The sequence below is a fragment of the Pseudopipra pipra genome, chromosome 8 (genome assembly GCF_036250125.1).
Source record: "Pseudopipra pipra isolate bDixPip1 chromosome 8, bDixPip1.hap1, whole genome shotgun sequence".
Classification (NCBI taxonomy): domain Eukaryota; kingdom Metazoa; phylum Chordata; class Aves; order Passeriformes; family Pipridae; genus Pseudopipra; species Pseudopipra pipra.
Genome location: NC_087556.1, coordinates 30,524,543 through 30,546,357, shown reverse-complemented (window position 1 = coordinate 30,546,357; position 21,815 = coordinate 30,524,543). Strand labels below are relative to the sequence as shown.

General features: G+C 42.9%; 1 protein-coding gene across 3 annotated transcripts in view; it reads left to right on the top strand.

Moving 5' to 3' along the window:
- Nucleotides 1-21,815, top strand: part of INPP5A (inositol polyphosphate-5-phosphatase A) — a 187,903-nt gene that overhangs the window by 108,174 nt on the left and 57,914 nt on the right. For all 3 annotated transcript variants that reach the window (XM_064663456.1, XM_064663455.1, XM_064663454.1), the window contains exons 8-9: nucleotides 3,366-3,485; nucleotides 19,173-19,257. In XM_064663456.1, coding sequence (XP_064519526.1) covers nucleotides 3,366-3,485; nucleotides 19,173-19,257 — 205 coding nt within the window. The remainder of the gene's footprint in view (nucleotides 1-3,365; nucleotides 3,486-19,172; nucleotides 19,258-21,815) is intronic.

The window sequence follows — 21,815 nt, the reverse complement described above, 5'->3', positions numbered from 1 at the left end:
GAGGGGAGCAAAGAACCAGCAGAAGCTGAACAGCACTGTGGTGCTAGGGGCTGATTGCTGCCTTTGGAGGAGCAGTGCCCCCGAGTGCTAACAAGGGATATATCTCAGAGGCTGTTTGCCATCTGTTTGAAATTGCTGTCTTTAATACCAGTAAGAGTAGTAACAGTAATAATGTATATTGAAGGGGCAACTGATTTTCAAAACACTGTACCTGAGGGAACCTGGAAGTGTTCCTTACCTTAAACCAAGGAGAGCTCAGTAAACTCACAAGTATTTGTTGATGTTACAGTCACATACATTTATGTGAACCTTCAACGCTTTTCCTTACTCCTGTGGTTGTTTTATGTCTTAAAATTGTAAGTTTGTGTTAATGTTCACACAGGCTGAATTTTGAGTGCTGAAAAGTGTTCTTGCTTGTTGGCATAAGCATGTTTATTAAATTAAGCAGTTTGTGCAAACTGAAAAAGCAGCAGGTTTTCTCCTTTCGTAGACTTTTGACCCTGAAATTGGGCAGGCAGCTGTGGGATAACCTAGGTTCATGTTAATTTTTCAGATCCGTATGCATGGCATGTGATTCCAGCAGTAGAGTTGTGCAGAAGTGGTTATTTAGCACTAGTCACTAATGTGGCCTTTGCTCTTGTATGATGACTTGTCCAGGTTCTGTCTATCCTGTCCTCTGGGATTTTGTCTTTCCTGAAGAATAATGTGAATTTATCTTTAGGCCTTTCCAAGAAAAAAATGTTCTTCAGAGACAGATTTAAAGGCAGTGTTTTCTTGTGGAGGATACTAAAAAAGGGAAGAAGCAGTCTGTAAGGGATGTTTGAATCAGATCATACTCGGTGCTTGTGCCTGCCTAGAGCAGTGAGGGTTTTCCTGGTCTGTGATGAGCTGAGCCATGGTGGTAGTTCTGTGTCTGGAATAGTCTTATAATCTGTGATTATGATCCACAGGATCTAATGAGAAGTTGAAGGGGCAAGTTATTGTGAACAATTTCTGGAGAATGAAAATCAAGCACTATGGAAAATACAGGGGAGTAGAAAATACACCTAATGAGGTCTGAGCATATAATGTGACTGTTCAGGGTGTGATGAGTGTTTGCACCCAGCCTCTGTGCATATGAACAAAGTTTTGACCATTTTCATAATCATGACTTTTGAACAGTACACTTCTACATTCTAACAGGTCAGTAGAAATATAGCCCAAACACTTGTTGTTAGTACTTCTGTGGGAGTCCTTGAGGGGAACTGTTCATTTTCTCTGCCCAGGAAAATGTCATTATAGAATGTATGTCATGCCAAAAACACTGGGCTCCCAAAGATCCAGAAAAGTGACCTTAACAGACTTAAGGGAACTGTCCTTTTTCCTCCTCAGTGATTCAGTGAGCTGCCCCAGTTGAGTTTCTCTGTGAATCCAGATTTTCACCTCCATTGTTCTTCATTAACTTATCTTTAGTGTGGACAAAGAACTAAAGAATCTTGAGGCACTCCCAAGTTTTCACATTAATTAAAAATGGAAGAGAACTACGTAACTACGTGCACTTTCATTTTGACTTTTTTTTTTTTACTATCTTGACTATAAGGGGGAGTTATTTGTTTCTATTCCAGTAATTCTCAGTGTTTTAATAGGTGCAAGATAGTGCCCTGAATGCATTGCAGTCTTAAATACAGTCTGCATGCATAGTTCATATTTGGTAGAGAGAATGGAGTAGAGAATATACTTACAAAATTTAGGTATGGCACCAACCTTGGGAATGTTTGCAAGTATATCAGAGGTCAGAATCAGCAACCACAATTGTTTTGATATTTTTGAGGAAGTAGTATTGGAAGATGAATGTCAGGGAAGTGCACAGCATTGCACTTTGAGAGGAGAATTCAAAAGCAGCAATACAATTTGGGGAATAACTGACTCATTACCCCTGCTGTAGAAAAGGATCAAGGGAGAAAGAATTTAATATGGCTCATTATTATCTTACTGAGATGTGTTAATAGATAGATCCTGTGAAGGACACGAAGGGGAAAGACGTGGTAATTATTTACCTGAGTGCTGCCCAGGCCTATGATAGAGTGCTCTGTCTGGCTTTGAGTGCTGTGCTTTAGGTGCACTTGGAAAAAGGATAGGAGAGTCAGGAATGGTGGGAGTATTTGAGTAGAGAGTGAGAACACTTGGCTGGATGCACCAGGGAGACTGGGTGCTGTCTGTCAGCCCTGCAGAAGGGGCGGAAATCAGTTTAATTTGCAGGAAAATAGGTAATATGATCAAAGTTTTAGTTTAAGGACAGGGAAATTGTAGGTGGAAGGTCTGTCATCAGTTTTAAGAACAAGCCAGCTTTAGGCACATGGAGAAGGGTTATAGATACCTTCACACATGAGGCAAGCTCATGACACAGGAACCTCCCTGTCCTTCAGGGATTCCTCCTGTTCATCCTTCAGCCAACAGGACTGGACATCTCAAGCCATCATGTTGTGTAATTCTGTGTTTTGGTAGAAGTGTAGTGGTTCTACTTCCTCTTCAGTGTGAGTTCAGTGGGCAGGATGTGCTGTTCCCTGGAGCCAGATCCCTGGACCTCCCCCAGGATCTCTGGCAGAGCCCTTCATGCTGGGTGACCTGTGTGTCTGACTGTGCTGTTCTCACTGCCATCATTGCTGTGTCCAGATCCATTCCCAACTCTGTCATGGTCTGGGAACCTCCCTGAGCACAGCTTGGGGATCCTGCTGATGCCTCTCTGGGCCAAAGCCTGTCCATGTTCTCACTACCAGGCTGCAGGTGGGCTTAGGGGACTTGTCTGGACTAACGAGTCTGTGAGTCTGGGTCCCACAGGCACGGCCCAAGGGAAGCAGCCTGGGTTCTCTTCCTAGCTGGAAGTGGTTTGTTATCTTGGCATTCTCCACACATGGGCACATAAGGAGTTGCAGTGACGTGATTTAGCCTTTAACATCGTTAACCTTCTCCTGTCAGTAGTTTTTCCTGTTGTTTATTGCAAAGCCACAGTTCTACTCGGCATTTAGCTGCAGCTTTGTAAACTGGAAGTTGCTTATTTACGTATTCAGTTGTGGTTTAAGAAGATGTTAGTGAGAGGGTACTGCCTGATTTCTGGACTTGTAACTGACAAATAGCTTTTCATTTTCATGTTGTGCATACTGTACTGATGGAGTCTTACCCATGGATGACCTGTCATTAGCTTGATGCTAGTCTTTGACAATTTTCTGATGATGATAGCTTAACCTGCTAAGTTTGTGTGAGTAAATATTAAGATAACATTAGAGCGAATACAGTAAGTGTTGTTATGTTGAATGCTTTGCTGATGCAACAAATGTTTTTTTTATTTTATCCTGAATCATTTTATTTTTTTTCCTTTTTTGTCATAGTGCCTTTGACTTGGTAAACATTCATCTTTTCCATGATGCTTCCAATTTAATTGCTTGGGAAACAAGCCCATCGGTTTACTCAGGAATACGGCATAAGGCTCTTGGCTATGTACTTGATAGGTATGTATTAGCCTTTCCTGGCCTCTCTCAATCTCTGTGTTCGTAAGCAGCTATGAAAGATGTTTCAAATGGCACACTCAGAAATGTAGAGGTTTTTAATTCTATCACCTAAAAATGGTTACTACTTGCCAGAGTTTTTTCTAGACAGTGCCAATTGGAGATCACTTTATGACACTCATTCTTTAAAGCCAAATCACTGATTTGGGAGAACCGCTCTGAAGGCACCAGAAGTTGCAGTGTAGAAAGCAGGTTTATTTTTTTAATGTGCTAGTTGATTAGCTTCTTTTTAGACTGTGTGGTGTCTAATAAAGCTGCCATTCAAGTGCATTTTCAGTTACAGAATAACAGACTAGTTCCAGTTGGATGGGACCTCTGGGAGTCCTTTGTTCATCCCCCTGCTCAGAGCAGGGCTGGCTTCAACAGCAGATCAGGATGTTCAAGGCTTGTCCAGCTGAGCTTTGAGCAGCTCCCCACATTTTGGTTTGTAGCTCCTCTGGGCCATCCACTGCTGTGTTTGACTACCCTCACCAAGGAACTTTCTGTCCCTATTATCCAGCCAGAATTTTCCTCAAAGTGGTTTGTGTCCATCACCCCCATCTTTTGGCATGCACTGCTGAACAAAGTCTGGGTCTGTCTTTTCTGTAACTACCAAGTAGATAAAGCCAGCAAGAGTCCTCTGCAGACATCTTTTCTGTAACCTGAACAAACCTGGCTCTTTCAGCCTCTCCTCGTGGCTCCCTGCACATGGAGCTGGTTGTGCTTTAATCTCCACACCGGCTGGGTGCAGCAGGCAGCTCATCTCAGCAGCCACACAACATTTGTGTGCAGCCACCACTGGTATTAATTAAATTACCACATCGGTTATAATGGTATTACAGAGTGGTTCATCTGATGAGTGCTACAATATAGAGAATCCCCAAAATACCCAGCAACTTACAGCTGCCCTAATTAGAAAGTCAGAAAAAAGACAGCTTTTTCTTGAGTAAGAAAAAAATGTTTCTGTGTGGGCATTGGTGTGTTGGCAGAATAAGCAAGTATTTCTCTTAGGAGGTGTCACTTGGCTTCATGTTTGCCTGAGAAGTAGAGCTTTAACTTGTCTCTTGAGAGCGGCTGTGGCATTCGCTGTGATCTCCAGCGTAATGGGGTGCTTAAAACAAACTGCTGAGGCCAGAAGGAATAGAACCAGGGCACTTCCTGTGCAGTTTTCCTGCCCCTATCCCTGCTGTCCATTGTGCCATAGGGTGCTGGGTTTGAAGGACTCTGCAACAAGACCCTCAATGAGCACAGGGCCGCTGCCGCCTTTTCCTGGAGCAAGGGCTGGGCAAGGGAAGCCCAGATGGTGCCACCAGTGCCCTTCTCTGGAGAGAGGGCTGGGCTGGTGTCACCTCTGCCCTTCCCCAGAGTGAGCCCTGGGGGGTCCCAGCCCAGCCAGGGGTCCTGAGCCCCGTCCACTGCCCAGCACAGCCCATCAGTCAGGGCCACATGGGTGATGAGGGCCGGTCCCTCGGTGGCTGAGGGGAGGGAGCACGTGCCCAGGACTTGTGGGTGAGTACTACCCAACACGATCTGCTGTGCCCAACACAATCTGCTGTGCCCAACACGATCTGCTGTGCTGCTGCCTTCTGGCAACTGCTTGCAGCCTCCCTGCGCATAGCAAAGGCGGGAGGGATCCCCATCCACAAGCAGCTGTCAGCTCTCCTGGCTCTCTCTGGCACCAGCCTGGAAGTTTCAGACGCTCCTGAGCCATACCAGGTTATGTTTTGGAAAATATCTCGTGATTTTTTCCTGTGTAACTTTTCAATGAAAAAGGTTTTGAAACATGGAGTCTAAATGCCTTTCCAAACACAGTCTCTCCCAAGTTTCCTCCTTTTCAGTGGTTTTCTCTTCTGTGAGGGCCGGCAGGTGGGATAGCAGAGCCTGCCTTTCCCCCAGCAGGGGGCTGAGCAGGAATTGCTCTAAACAGGAATTTACCAGCACCCTTGGGGTGATCCAAGGATGAGCAGGAAAAAGCCAATATGTCTTCTGTTGCATCACTTGCAAACTGCTCAAAGCATCAGAAAACGGTGGAGGCACTTGGAAGGTTTGCAAATACATAGTATTTATATAAATATAAATACATAAAAGATCCCTGATCTAGAGGACAGGGGCACAGGAAGATCAGGATCTACTCTCAGTGCAGTCTGTGATGCAGATTCTTCAGTTCTGTTGCATAGAGCAGTGTGGGAAAGGCCTATTTCCATTTCATTTTTCCTTGGATCCATTGGTCTCCTCTGCTTGTCTTATGCTTTGCATGAGGGAAACCTGTGCAACCCCTTTGCATTATTTATTGCACACTTGTTTGCAGCATACAGTGTGCCTCATTAGCTAATTTTGGCTTTGGACCTCCCACGATGCCCTGGCAAGGGTAAGGTAATAGACTGTAGTATTAGTGTCAGCTGTGGGTCAGGGATGTCACGACGGTATATCATTAAAATGTGACACTGCCAAAAACTGCCCCGACTCCCCTGTCCTTAGAAAAGGAGCCCTTGGATTTTGGGTTGCCCAGTGGCACAGCGAGCTCGCCGTGGATGAATTGTCCATTCTGAGGGAGCAGCCAGCCGCAGATCCGGACCTCCACAGAGCAGTGATGGGCTGGCGGGCACAAAGGGGGAGTTCTGTAGCGCAGTGAATAATGGGAAGCCCCTTTCATCGGCAGGGGTAACCTTTTGGCAGCCACCAGCACACTCTATTCTGATCTGCTGATTGGGGAGGACAATACACTGAAGCTCACTTTGAATGAATGCTGCCACCAACAGTGTCCCCATTCAGGGGCTTTGGGAACCATCTTTGGCCATTGTCCACCAGCACTCCCTCAGACAGCAGGAAAAGGGAAAGTGAGAACAGCTATAGGGGAAAAGTACTTCTTTTCTTGGCTTTAATCTCTCTTTAAAGCTTCATAGATCTACATTTCCAGCTGAGCTACTGGAACTATGCAGTGTCAGATAAATACAGAAGAGAGAGGTTTCAAGCTGAGCTTTCAAATCCCCTTATCTGCATGAACTAATAATGCAGATTTAGTGCTGTTAAAAACAGAGACTGATAAGTCTTTTCCTTTAAAGCCTTTAAACTGCTAAAGAGCATTTAACAGCGATGCAGTTCAAACCCAGTGAACAATGCTGAGAAGGAAAACAGTTTAATGAGCTAAACCTTCACTGAATGAAACAGAAACACCTTCTCACAGTTGATTTAGGTCACTGTGGGAGTCAGTGAAAGCGCAGTTGTGTTCATGCTGCATCTTCATAAACATGAGTTACGTACAGCCTTTCATCTGGGCAACAGCTACCACAGGAGTTTGGGATGCAAACCAGAAAAGGGTTTGCAAATAAAGCTCAAATGAATCAGTTTAACTGTTCAAATTGCCAGGGAAGTTGTTTTCCTCAAAATTATTTTAACATAGGGTTTTAACACATAGGCACGAAGCTGCACGACATCCCAGCATTTCTGAGCAGGGGAGGGGTTGGGGGGGAAACAAAGGAAAAAGCGTCCAGTGAATGATTTAAAGTTTCACTAAAACTTTTCTCCTGAGGGAATCTGTTAATAATCCTAATAGCATGTTTGGGGAGTAGAAAGCTTTGTTCTTTTAGTTTGAAGCTAAATCTGCAGTGATTTAGTTTTAATAGCTTAAAAAATTAATTAAATAGCAAGAACATTGTTAAAGGCACTGGTATGTGCTGAGGCAGATTGAATTTGATATTTGCCATTTAGCAAGGGAGAAGAAGATATGGAGTCAGATGGATGCTTTAAAGACCAGGAGAGTTGGAATCACACTGGTGTTAAACAAATATTTGCTTGTATCTTTAGGAATACAGTGTGTATGTAGAATATTGAGGTGTGTAATGAGTCTCTGTCAGCACCAATGTAAACCCCAGCTGAGCTCCCAGAAATCAGTTAGCTTGTTCCAGGTAAACACAGGTACAATAAAAGCTGAATTTGCTTTAAAATGAGAATAAGAACATCTGCTTTGTATCTTGTGGGGCAAAAACTTTCTTCTGGGCCCATTTTGGATAATTCCCATGTACAATTAGCCCTATTTGCATAATACTTGCTTTTTTGTATTTTCTGAAGTTAGAGAGTGTAAGCTATAAGTGAGAGTAGGAGAGGAAATGTAGTTTACATTTTAGTTTAGTCTTGCATGCATCTGCTGTAATAAATGCATGTGCACATGTCATATTAATTAATCATGTTAGCATATTAGTCATGTCCTGTGGCCACTTGCTGGGGAAAAGTGTCCGAATGCAAGAGCTGGGCTGGGGAATGAGGAGAAGCTGCAGGCCCGGGCCCTTTAACAGTGTGAAGGAGAGTTTGGGAAGGGCAGGACGTGAGGTGTTAGCCTGATCTGAGGCTCTTGGCGTGCCAGCCATCTAAACTTCCTGAAATTATCTCGAGCATTCAGATCCATAAAATGAATGTGTTTTTTTTTAAAGAAAGTGACAGTGCTCTTCTGTTTTCCTATTGAAATGTTCCCTGGCCTAGTTCAACAGAAACATTTTTACATTACAACTGTGAAATCTTGGCATAAAGCTCCCCTTTGTGCCCTTCATTATTTTCTCACAAATATAGTCCATTGTCACATAGCTGAAGTTAATTTGATCAACATTGGGACATTTAACTTTTATGTCTGGTCAAAGGAGCTGTTTCATGCTCATTTTGGGTATTCAAAAGAAATGATTGCCAGAAAAATAATGTTACTATTAACAATTCAGAGCAATTAGTTTCCCAGGGAGAGGCGATGTGATGCACCGGCTCCACACAACTATTCTTTGTCATTTTATGGATGCTCATCAGTCAACTGTCACCTCTTCTCAAAGACCCATCCAATCTAAATGTTTCTCTTTGGGCTTTTCCCAGAACTAGCAGCTGAATGAGCAAAAGAAAAGCCACTTAGTTTCTAGGCAAAGGAAAACTTCACTCTAAAGATCTGGGTCATTTGGGAAGATCCTTGGAGCAGCTCGCTTTCCAAGAGTTTGGGATGTTTTTTGGGTTTGTTTTGGAGTTTTTTATTTTTAGGGAGTTTCTTTTACTGTATTTGTTTTTTGCAACAGTGATTTTAACATGTGCCTTTAAATGTTTAGTGAAATTTCTGTGTATTCGGATAGAAAGCACTCCCAGGGCAAATAAACCTTCCAGTCAAATGTCTTCTAACAAAGGTTTAAACCCCTGGATCACATTCAAATCGACAGCTTTTCATTAAACACCCGAGGCTCAGCTCATTAATATTCGGTCATCTCCCCCTTAAACGAAGGTTAAGTGCTCTCAAAATTAGCGTGTTTGAATAATATGCTCTTTAAAGAGTAAATCCAGCAAAATTGTGTTGTTACTTTCAGCCTGTCAGATACAGCCAAAGACACTTCTCCTTCTTCTTGTTTTTCTGCTGGCTCGAGCTTTTGCATCTTTGATGCAGTTGTCAAAAATTGAATTCATGTGTCCTTCCTCTTTGCACAGACATATTGTGAATTTTATTTAGATTATATGTTTAACAGGAAAATAATTTTGTATTTTATGCATTATGATGGAAAGTATACAGGAGTATAATTTTAAGGACACAATAAATACAGTTCCATATTAAGTGAATATGATGATTTCTAGTTGTCCTAGTCAGTATTTTTGCCTTTAATATGTTACTTTCAAGATTTCCTTTTTGGTATTAATTAATCAATTAATTGACATTAATTAATAGTACCTACAATGTGTTCTAAATAAAAGGGAATTGTACTCATCTTAACATCAAGTTTTCTTCATTCTTTCTGTTTTAAAAGCCACTTTCACTAAAACTCAACAAGTTTAAGACAAGAGAAGACACTAAGTTGTGATGTTCTGTTACTTTTGTCTTGCCCACACATGTATTTTATTTACAATAATCATATATACCACACTGATATGAGAACTATTTGAAAAGGAAAAAAAGAAAAGTTGCCATGACAATGGTAACTTATTTTTTTTCTTTTCTTTTTGGCATTAATTAATAACTAAACAGATTGTTAATAAATTTTCAGCATTATTCAAATGGGAAAGATTTGGTTTTTTCTCTCATGGTAAATCTGTGTAAACAATAGCATGTTTGGAAGCAAAGATCTGACGTCCAAAATCCAGAACTCTTGCAGGTGTCACACAGAAAAGGTGTCACTTAAAGAAAAAATAGGGTAGATACACTCAGCTAGCCTTCACTTTGCCTGCCCAGTGTGGATAGAATTGTGGCTCTTTTGGAAGAAATGCTGCAGGTAAAGCTCTGAGGGTTCCTGAAGGGGTTTCCAGCAGTTGTTTTCCCACCCAGTCCCTCTGCAGCAGCGTGGGTGTGGGTGATGGCAGTGAGGGACTGTGTGGGTGTGTGTGATGGCAGTCCAGGATTGTCTTGAGTGTGGATGTGGGTGATGGCAGTCAGGGATTGCCTGGTCTGGGGCTGATCTTGAAGCACTCAGAGCCTCCACCTCATCCTCCCTAAGAGCTCTACTCCTTGTTGCCTGTTTTCCAGTAACAGGATCTCACAGACCTGACCTGTTGGCTGCTGTGTCTTTCTAGTGGAGGTTGGGTGTGCTGTAACACAGTCCCACTCCCAGGAGCACGAGCGCAATTAAACACGCCATGGAAGAAAAGAGAATGCCTCTTAAAAAAGAAATGGCTGCAAATAACTTGTTGCCTGCTTGATTTTGCTCAGAAAATGGCTTTATATGAGAATGTGCAGAGTCTGCCACATTCTCATTGAGTTATATTTTCTCTTTACTGTAATTTATTCCTTAGAGAGCCTGGAGCTGGATGAAGAGCAGTCATTAGTGTCCAGCTAAAGGTGACACTGACATAGCATCCATTGTGGTTTGTGCCTTTTCAAATCTCCTATCCTATAGCCATATAATCTTCCAGGGTAGCTATGATTCAATTAAGAAGAATCTATATGGGCTGTTGATCCAATTCTTATTCATTTGCAGAGAAATGAAAATAAATTGCTATTGTGATTTTATTTACAATGCTGGCTGTGAGCTGATGCTATGAGCTGATAGTTATAAAATGGAGAAATGGTTGAAAGAGCCCCATTCTGCTCCCGTTGGAGCCTGTGGGCACCAGGCCAGTAGTCACCTTGGACATTGTGACCACCATAGAAAGGTTGGAGCACTGTGGGAGGAGGCTGTGGGCTCTGCATCCTGTGTTTGATGTCCTGAAAAGATTCAGATCCTCCCTAACAGGGAAGTACCCAGATGTGAGGCACAGAACTTCCAGCCACTTGTCTGCCTCTACAAGAGCTGGAGAGGTTGTAGCTGTCTGGGCAGATGTTGTTTGTGGCTGGAAAAGTCAGCGACTGTGGCTGCCTCACCTGTTATGGAGCTTCTTTATCTTCATTCCGTCGGTGCCAGTTTTAAGGTGCAGCCAAGGTGATTCAGTTTTTTACTTCAGCAAGGAAGCAGGTCCTGCTGCTTCTCTATCCACTAGAATTTTCTTTGTTCAAACCTGGTGTTGACAGCTCTAACTTTTTTGATCACTGTGCTCTTTGGAAAGAGGGTTGTTCCCTTCTCTTTAGCACTTCAAACGTTTCTGTCACATCATCCCTGTTTTTTTCCCTCTCTTAGCTCAGTGCTCCACTGTAGTGCGATTTTCAAAGGGATAATGTAAAATTGGTTGCTCGTGAGCTTTTTTCATCATTGAGCATTGTTTAGTCCTTTGCAAGTGAAGTCTCTCTGGGTTTGAGTCATTTGTATTGCCCTTTCCTAGAAGCAGTTGGGTTTATTTTCAATTCACAGTCCCCCTGAGCCCAGCTGTTCCCCTGGCCAGGCCAGTGGGAGCCTGCAGGTCTCCATCACTTGCAGGTCTCCATGGGTGACATGGCCAGTGTTGTCACCATCCATTGCCCACACAGCCATCACAGGAGATGGGGCTGGGAAACATGCTTGTTGCAGGTCTGGCAAGACCCAAATCTGGCAAAATTCCTTAACTATCCCACTGCCGTTCCCGTACAGGAGCGATTCAGGACAGACAGTGCCTCCGGTCTGAGTTTTCCTAGATTTGTCACAAAAAATACTTTTCCCAGCCTTAAGAAGTTAATGGATTAGTATCCCACTGCTGCATATCCTAGTTATTTCTGGCTCACTATTGCACTTTTGACACTGAGCACAGGATTTTGGCTTTGCTCTCCACATCCAAGCCCTGTGAGAATTGCAATGTCTCGACTTAATGCAGATGAAGATCCAGCAGTTACCTGCTGCCTGCTGAGCACCAAGTGTCACCAAAACTGAAGAGCTCAGAAGCTGTGCAGAAGGATGTTAATCTTCCATGATAAAGTAAAGGAAGATTCAAAAAGCTTTACAGTTTCCCTGGTTTCTTCTTGTAGTTTCTCTTACATCAACTGAAGAGCACAAAATATCTTTGTGTGATAACGCCGGTGCTGTAGCGCTGTGCTGTCCTGTAGCAGAATTGACAAGTCCTTACATCATTATCCAGGGCTGCTATTTCATTAGGCGAATGTCAGTGTCAGGTAAGATCATGGGTTTGTCAATATAATGAAAATACCAGTCAAGTGAGGAAAAAGTCACAATTTTCCAGCTCTAAAAATTGATTTTTATTGCTCTTCTTGTAATCCTTTCTTTGGATTAAGTATTTATTATTGATGTGGTCTTTCTTTTAATCTTAATAGCTGCTGACATTGTAATTAATTAAAAAATACAACATTTTTGTCCAAATGGCACTATATTGAAATTAAAAGTGAACATCACATATTAGTTAAACAGCCCTGGCAAATGTCTTGAGTGCTAAGATGATTGCTTAAGCTTCTTGACAATTCCCTTCATCTTGCTGTATGGTGCTTGACCTTTCGAGATGTTTTGGTGTTATTAATAGGTTTTAGCCATTATGTCAGAAAGAACAAGGCACAAAAATATTATAAACTTTATCTTTTTAATGACAGTGCTACACCACCTTGGGCATGCCAATGAAGGCACTTCTATTAAGGCTTTTGAGGCACACTTAGACAGTCAGTCACAGGTAACTTGTACTCAGAATTGATGGGGATTTTTCTGGAATTTGTCCCCAAATGTGTATTTGGAATTGCAAACGGGTGCATGCTGAGCACCGTCGGGGCTGCAGGAGGGGGGTGATATGCAGGACAGGATGGGGTTCTGTTTCAAAGCTGTTTCTGAAACCTCTGCTAGAGGTGGACACCCCAGGGACCAGCTCTCGAGGTGCTGGTGTGCAAGCTGATCTCCAAGTAAAACTTAGAAAGGAAAAAGCAATGGAGATAGGAACAGCAGAAATCTGAACAGCCGCACAGTAGTCCTGTGTCTGGGTTGGTGTAAGCCAAAACCTAGTATTTTCATCCTCTTGGTCTTCAGTTCCTAGACATGGCTGTGGCAGAAGAGAGGTTTCATTGTTGTCGTTCCGTGACATTCCACCAGAAGTCACTGCAGGAGCTGTTACTACCTCTGGCATTACAGGTCGGTGGAAAAGAAGGTGTGTATAACCTTCTTATCCGTAGGTCACCTGCCACCTCCAGAGCAGCTCTTGGCTCCCGCCAATGGGATGGCCAAGTCACTTTCTGCCTTTTTTTTTTCTTTTCCCCCTTTCCAAACATTCCCCGTTGGGGTAAGACCCTCACTGGCCAAGAAAGGTGAGTTGATGATGTCTTTGGCACTGTGACTCCTGCATGGATGGGGCCAGGGGCCCAGGCTCTGACATCGAGTGTGTGAGTGGCCCCACGTGTTCCCTGAACGCTTTACCCAGTGCGAGAGGGTTGTGCAGTCCCTGCAGGGATGGACCCCAGTGCTGCTTCTGCTGGCTCAGCTCCACACAGAACCTGTGGTTCCAAGCTCTGCTCAGCTCAGCAAAATAAACAAGGTGAGCAGATTCACCAGAGAAACAATGGCCACAACCAGAGTGAGCTGTCCTCTCATCTCTGCATGCTATTTGTGATCTTCGTATTACTTTCCTTAGGAGAGGACATTTTATACAGGCAGTCACATGCTAAGGTCCCTTCCAACCCAAATTGTGTCCTTTCTAAAAGTTTCTATTCTGTGTCCTTTGTAAAAGCTTTTGTGCCTGAAACTCCCATGTGTGGCTAATGTGCAGAAAAAGAGATCGTGGAGAGATGGCATCTTACCCCAGAAGGAAGATGTGAGGGCTCATATTAGCTGGTATTTGGCTTAAACACATTTAGTTATTATAAAAATTTGCTCACTGAATAAAATATGGCTTGACCCCTGGATTGTTCCTTCCCAAGAAATGTGACAGTGTCCCTCCTTCTCCCCCATTCAGCCTGCTTGGCAGAGCTGCACGGTTTTTGTTTTGTTTTGTTATGTTATTGTTGTGTTTAAAAAACCCAAAACCCTCAAGGCCCTCTTTTCAGTGGTGTCAAGTTAGGATGAATTGGCCAGGGAGGCATGTTTATAGACTGTGTGAAGAACTTTGTCTTTGTGTGGGAATGCTGGTGACACTGGTATGGCTTGCCTGAATGAACTGCGGTGACGCGGCTAATAAGGTGTCCTGCTGAGCGCCGCCACAGCCTTTCTCAGACCTCCCACCTAATGCCATTCAGCTCCAGCTCAGTGTAGCTAATTTTTCCCATTCCCTCAATTCTTTAGGCCTCCTTACAAACAGAAAAGTCAACTTTCACACCGAGGAGAAGATAAGTGCTTTAGGAAATAATCGTGTAAACAGAATGTTACCTTCTGACCTGATGCTGATACCTTGGTCTGAGACAAAACCCAGCTGGCTATTGCATTAGACATGGCTATTAAAAGAATAATGCTGCTGATCCTCCTTACAAAGTGCCCTGAGAAATGGTTTAGCCAAATCACAGTGCCTCCTGTCACACTGAATCATGTTCAGCTGCTCTCTTCCATGACCAAATTGCTGATATTTATCCACTTCCGTGTCTTTTCCGTTCTTGCCACAGTATGGGAGGGGGAGAAGTATGAAAGCAAGGGGAAGTCAGTCATGTTTCTGATTGTCCTGTTATTTTCTGGCTGAATTTCAGTGCTTTGAAGTGTATATACAGTGCGCCATACAGTGTTTGTAGAAGAGGTGCCTTTCATGAAGTAACTTTAATTGTAAACTACTTTAATGATTTACTTCAAAATAAAGTAAATTACAAAAGGATTTCAGTGATTCCAGTAACACAGAATTGTTCATTTTAGGATTGCACTGATTTCTGTTCTCTGCAGCAACTGAAATTAATAAATAGACCCAGATTCCCCAGATTGTATTGAGGAGAAGAGGGATCTCTGCCTCTTCCTTGTTTTAGTCTTGATAGGGATGTGGCATTTCCTAAGTGTCTTTGAGAAAACATCCCCTCACAGTCACGTACCTGACACTGCCATCTGGGCTGAGAGGTGTGTCCTTACAGCAGAGTAATTTGGGGTACCCAGGCTGCAGAGCAGATGCTAAGCATGTGCTTCCACCGTGGCATTTGTGTGACCTCTTCCTCGGTCATCTGTGCTCCGGTCCCAGCCGGGCTGGTCAGCCCAGGATGAAGCTGCTGAGTGGCACAGCTCAGGGAGATTGAAGGTTTCTCATAATTCTCCTGATGCCCTGAGAATAACAGATGGTTTTGTCACAGGACAGGGTGTCAGGGTGTGCCATGCCAAAAGCTCTGCTGAGGGGAGGGGGTTTGCTCAAAGTCTGACCAACACAGCAGAGCAAGGACATCTCCAGTGCAGACACAGGAGCTTCTTTCTGGGCCTGTAAAGCTCTTGCTGATGCCCAGCATGAGCCAAATTGCAGCTGTTAGACCGAAATAAGAATTATATGTCTTTATTTTGCAACAAAGAAATTGCTAGAGTAATTTAGCATTAATTTGCACTCTTAGAAATGACAGTTGAGTTTACTTCTTAAAAAAAGTGTGAACCATGGATTTGACTTATCAAAACATTTCAGCATGTGACTACCTTGGATTGTAAACTGTACTTGAAGTTACAATTGCTTGAGTGTTTCCTTCTCTTACTGCCCTGTTATAGCTAAAAAGCTCTTCAGCTCTTCCGTTCAACTCGTCTGCCTCTTCTCAAAATACAACAAAATGTGAAAAGAAACAGACAAACCCAACTAGTCTAGAAGACATTCAGGGTAGAGCTATCACTTAAAAATGTAGAAATGATTTGAAAATGCAAAATAATTAAGATAACATGTTCCAGGTGTGAAGAATCTTACCGGTTACCGAGAACTCCTTGTGCAGTTGCAAGTTCTGTGTTTGCGGAACTGGTAGAAGAGAAATCATCTGTGGTGTTTGCAGTTGTACGCTCTAAGGTTTACCAGAGACATCAGTAAGCCCAGACAGGAGGAACATGCTTTCTTCCTGGTGTTGCTGATTTGCCAGATTGAATTTGTTATATTGATTTCCAAAATGCACAGAAGTAAAAGATCTTTCTGTGGTATGTTCTGAGTGCAAACGAACTCATTTCCCATAAGCGATTGTGTCTTGAACAAGGGCAAAGATTGCAAAGAATGAACATGTTCTTCCAGCCTTTTCAAGATGCAGACTTCTCTTTCTGGGCTGTCATCTGTTGGAAAAGTTTTCAGTTTCATTTGCATTCAGCTTTGGATCCACCCTGAATGCCTGTCCCTCCTGGTCGCCCTGCACAGGTCACAACAAGCAGCACGGCCAGCGAAGGCATCAATGATCTGTTGTGTGCACTGGCACATAGAGTTGTGGGAGGGAAATATTTGTGGCTTCTGTACAGTCATGAAATCTTTAACTGAATCACCTGTTGTGTCATAAGCTATTTAATGTTGTGCAGGAATACAGCCTTCAGTCATCCCTTTGTGATGCTCTGGTAAAAGTTGTTAAAGGAAATGGCACTGGGTCCTTCCACTAAAACCATAGGATTTATGCTGGTGACATGGATTGGCTGCTTACTTTTTATGTGATTCAGGGCAACATTTTTGAAGGACTAGTTGATTCGTGGTTAAAGGAAGGGTATTTTTATAGAAACAAATAGCAAAGGAGAGTAACATTGATGTGGAAGCCTTCCTTGCTCATCTGCAAGCACTCATTCTTGTTAAAAAACCATGGTCTTCTGAGTTCTCTGTGCCTGTACACGTGCTGAACTATGCATGTTGTGGCTCAGAACACAGAAACACGAGGAACAGAGCACTTTTATTTAGCTCTCACACCAGTCGTGACACCTGCCCTGTGTGTCCCTGGCCAGACTGGCCCCATTTCTGTCCCAGTTCCCTCTGTGCCAGTCCCCTAAGTGCTGGGATATTGCTGTACTCTTCCTTATTGCCATCTCTAGGAGAGTCAGACTCCAGATTCTTGTGCCATTGATTCAGGGCAGCTGTAGGCACCAGGGAGTGTTTCGTCTCAACAGTCCCAAACTGCAGAAAGAGGTCTGAGATTTGGGAACTCTTGAACTAATAGTAAGTTGCAAGACAAGGACAGTAGGTTACATACCTATATTGAGTTGAGTCATTTAAAGGATATTTAATTGTTAGGTACCACAGATCACTTAATAAGTACATAATTGTGTGTATCCCTTGCTGTGTCACTGTTGGGAATTTTCCTGTACACCTGAATTTCACCACCTTTGAAAAGAGATGAGTCAGAAACCACTTGGAGCATTATTGTGGAGAAGTAACATTTGGAGTCTTACTTCAGTCTGGCATGAGACACTCTTTCTGAAATGTCCAACAAGACAAGCTACAAGGAGAGAAACTGGATAAAATTATCAGTTGTAAAGCTGGCATTGATCTGTACGCAAGTCATGTTTAAATCAGGTAATGTGCAGGACTATGAAATGACTGAGTTTTAATTAATTGGTCAGAAGCAGACTAATCAGCTGGTTTGTTCATCAGTTTGGAGGCATTTTTGTGGGCTATTTTTGGAATGGTCTGTTTATTTGGAAAATATGTCTTTGCATAATACAATCACAGGCATGGCTCTCATAATCCCAATTTGTTTTAAGAGGCCTTCAATGGACCTTGATGTCATTCCTGCAATATCTGTCATTCCTCTGTCAGCAGTAAATGGCAATGAGCGGAGTCAAAGCTGAAATATGAATCAGGACAGTTGGTAAAGCAAAATCAGTTGTTCTGATGTTTAAATGTGGATCCAGTTTTGCTGTGATAGTGTTAGCAAACTGTGACACTGTAAATGGTTTAAGTTTTAAGTTCTTATTTTCCTTCAGTGTGCCATGAGGGCACTAATCAAACTAATGTTTCGTGCAGGTCAGGAGTGACAGGTTTGTCTCAGAACTCCCTGGGAGCTGACAGTGGGCAGTATTTATTAACAGTGCCTGCAATAATCTGTCAGCTGAATGGAGGACTGGAGATTTTCATACCAGAAAAAGTCTTTGCAAAAGATTTCCTTCAAATGATCACTGTCTTAGGCCCAATGCACACTATGTTTTCCATAGAATAATATTCCTTACATAATAGATTACTGTTGACAAAAGCTGATATGTTTTCAAAGGAGCAGCAGTATCTCACTGCAGATCCAATGCTGTATCTTTAAAGCTTTGAGAAGTCTAAATGGATGTAATGCATCGGGACTTGTAAAGTGCCTCCTCTCCAGGCAGTGTGTGCTGAGGAGCCTCCTGCCCAGCACTGCTGGATAACCCTGCACCTGTCTGTGTGGGCCCTGCCCCAGGCTCACCTGGCTTTCTGGCACTGTAACACTTACATGTTCATGTATCCCACAATGTTCACAGCTTATTGCCTGCATTTGTTCCTTAGTTCTCACACCTTGCACACCCAGGGTACCAGGGTGGGGTTTGGTATATTTTGTCTGTGTAAATTCTTTGTGGCTGTGGCAGTTGAATTTTGGGTGTTTTGTATCTTCCTCAGCCACTGATAGGAGATGAATTGTATTGATTCCTGGTTTGAAAATAAGCGTGACTCAGTGGATTCCAAGTGCCAAGATCCCCAGAAGCTGTAAAATTGCAATTGTTGGGACTGCCAGACAACTGTTGTTAACAACAGAACAGCTAATAATATAATGACAGTTTTTAATAACACAAGATTTGAAAGATGGACAGTAATGCTGTGTCTCTCTGGGCAGGACTGAGCAAAGGCTTGAGGAAAAAGTTAATCTTCACTGCACAGCTGGAGTGATCACCTCTTAGGTGTTAGCTACAGCCTCAGTAGTCTGCTATGCACAGCACAGAGAGCTGTCTCCAGGGAACTGTAGCTGAACTGGGAACCAGGGATGCTCTATGGGATGATGGATGTTTAGCCCTACCACATCACTCCTCATGTGGCTCTTAGAGTACTCACAGACACTGGTAAACGTTACTTAGACATCAGCAAACTCAAACATACTCTGAACCCACCGCTAATTCGGGGCTCCTGATTCTTAGATGCCCAACCCAAAACTGTATCCTTAAGCTTTCCAAGGTGTGGAGGAGTTCCATGATGCTCTCAGGATTTCCGTGATGTCCAAATGCTGCTTCTGTGTGATTTGTAGAAACTGCTGCAAACATGCTTTCCCCCAGTCTGCTCTGTCAGGCAGGAAGGGGAAACCAAATGCCCTGTTGTGCAGGGACTGGTGATAGAATTGCCTAAGCAAAGCAAATCAACTGAAAAATAGGCTTAATGTATTGGTCCAGTATAAACTCGTAGTTTTGATGGTTCCAATAATTATTTCTGAGACTGTGCTTAAAGACAACATATGTGTTTTTGTGCATCCTTGCATGTATGTAAAGAATGACAGGTTTGTTCTGTTTTCATTTTTTTTTCCAGAATTATAGATCAGCGGTTTGAGAAAGTTTCGTATTTTGTCTTTGGAGATTTCAACTTTAGACTGGATGCCAAAGCAGTAGTTGAGGTAGGACTTCTCTTTTTCTTCTGTTGTAGACACTACCAGGTTTGATTTCTCAAATATTTTTTCCTGTGGAAAGCTAAACATGACTTAACAAAGTAATGATAATATTGACATTGAGACTACTTTTAACAGGAACATCTGACAAGTAACTAATTATGACTTTTGCCATCTCCCTAGAGCTCACAGTGCAGTTCCTGCAAGCAGAAGAAACACTGGGTTACATTTCTGCTCTGGGGAAAAAATAAGAGGCATTTCCTAAATGTCCATGGTAGAACTTCACACTTCAAAGTACAGGCAGCCATCAGTGCCAATAGCATCTCAGTGTGGAAGGTGACTGGGACATTTGTATTAAAAAAGAATGTACTAAACCTTTTTCATTATGAGTCGAGATCACCTTGACTTGACTGCTGAAGCTCAGCTCTGGGTAACATGGGGTCAGAAATAATACTCAGCTTGAAAACCAGTTTAATCTCCTGGTTTTCACACTTTAATTCTCACAAGTACTGAGGTGTCTTTTTGGTGTCCTTGGAGGCAGGAATGTATCTTTTAAGCCAAAAGTTGTAATTTTGTAAATCAAACAGTGGGAAATAAGTGTCCTGTGTGTCAAATGTAGGCTCCCCCCATCCAGGGGTGGTACCTTTCTCCTTCCTTACATGGTGATTAGTCCTTCATCTATTGAAAAACAGGAACTTGACTTTACAGCGCTGCATATGGAACTAATAACTTCCTTCTTGGACTCCTTGATACAGTGCAGTCATTTAACCAACAAGCTTAAAGCATAATTGAAACAAAAGTCAAGTCACTAATTCATAATATACAGCTTCATACTGCATATGTTAGGGTTATCATTCATGTTCAGAGATCACTTGGTTTTGAACTATTATGCCTGTTTTTTCCTCAGTAGTGGTGTGATGTTATTCCTAAGGATGTTCCTGTCTGAGAACACCTGTCAGTCACTCTGCAGCAGAGTTATCTCCTGCACCCAGTACTGATGAAGGGTGCTTCAAGTTTTTCCTGACTCACTCACTGCCAGCAGTCTGCAGGATTGAAACTGCAGAGGGTGTTTGCTTTGGTACCAATAGATTAAGATTTCTACATTTGTATCTGTGAGTTTCAGAATGAACCACATCAAACAAAATACTGTCACCAACCCCAGAGGTTGCAAACTGAACGAGCTGCACAACTGAGCACAGGGGGTTCTTACCCTGACACAGAACTCTGCATCTTGGGAATGTTTTACCCCTGCTGGGTAATGTTGCTGCATTTGAGTACACAAGGTGTAATTGGGAGATGAATTAAATTAATTTCCATATTCTTCCTAGCTAAAGTGTATGCTTGTGTGAGTGCACAAAGCAGTAGAGTAATACAGATTTTCTTTTGATCTTTTGGAGAAGCAGCATACTCCATTAAGCAGAACTTCACACAGCTATTCTGCAACATTATTTAAGCATAATTAAAGGTGATCTAGAAACTTCCATGAATAATTTACACATGCACAGGTAAAGTCACATTAAGTTTGTTTTGTAGTGTTCTGCACTTGGTGCAGTTTATAAATTCGTATGTCACAGATCCAAAAGGTTCAAGAAGTGGTTGTGGAGCAGTTTGCTCCACAGAAGTGACTGTACAGCACCATGCCTTGAACAGCTCTGGGCACTGGGACAGTCCTGAGGGAGTCAGCAGTCACTGCACAGCACTGTTCAGCTCCTGGGAGACAGCTCACTTCCTAAAGTGTAGCTTGGAAGGGCAGGGCTACAGGCCATCTCTAGTTGGAACTGTACTAGATGGGACCTGATGGTCTATTTGTGTAAGGTATGTACGATCCAGTCCCAAATCCCTTCACAGCGTGGTTTGTCGATGGTGTGACTTGGCTGTGCCGTTTCCCCAGATCGGGCCAGGGCCTGGCACAACTGCAGTGGCAGAACAGGGGCAAGAATGGCCAGAGGTGCTCATGTCCCCAACGCGCCCAAGTGTGAGCCTGTGCTCAGCTGGGAACCTCCTGCTCCAAAGGACATCCCAGTCCCTTCTGACGTTTGAACATGTGCCTGTGCAAATGGGTATTAACCACTCTCTGGACTATTCAGCAGTGTAGTTAATACTGGGGGTCTTAAGGGTTAATCCATTGACCTGTCATCTTTGTGTATATTACTAAATTTATCTCTAGTAGTTTCCTTGCTGACCTTTTGAATTCCCTCTTGAGACCACAGTGTGCTGAACACTTGGACACTGAGATACTACGAGCAATAGGTGTGGAAATACATTGTGGAAATGCAGACTGTGCTTAGAGCAAACACTAAGAATAAAGTGTATTTCTAAAGGATTTCCCAGTTATGCCATATAAAGGCAGAATCCGAGAGCTGTTCAAAATGTGGAGTCCAGATCCCGAAGTGCAGTGTCCTAAATCACATGTCAAAAATGTCACGCTTATTAATTAATAATTAATAGGCAATAAATCATTAATATATAATTTATTGAACATTTATGGGAACCTTAATCTTAAGTCACATTGATTTCCTTGCTAGGAAAATCTGGTTTCCTGTTGCTGGAGTAATTGGGGGGGGTTG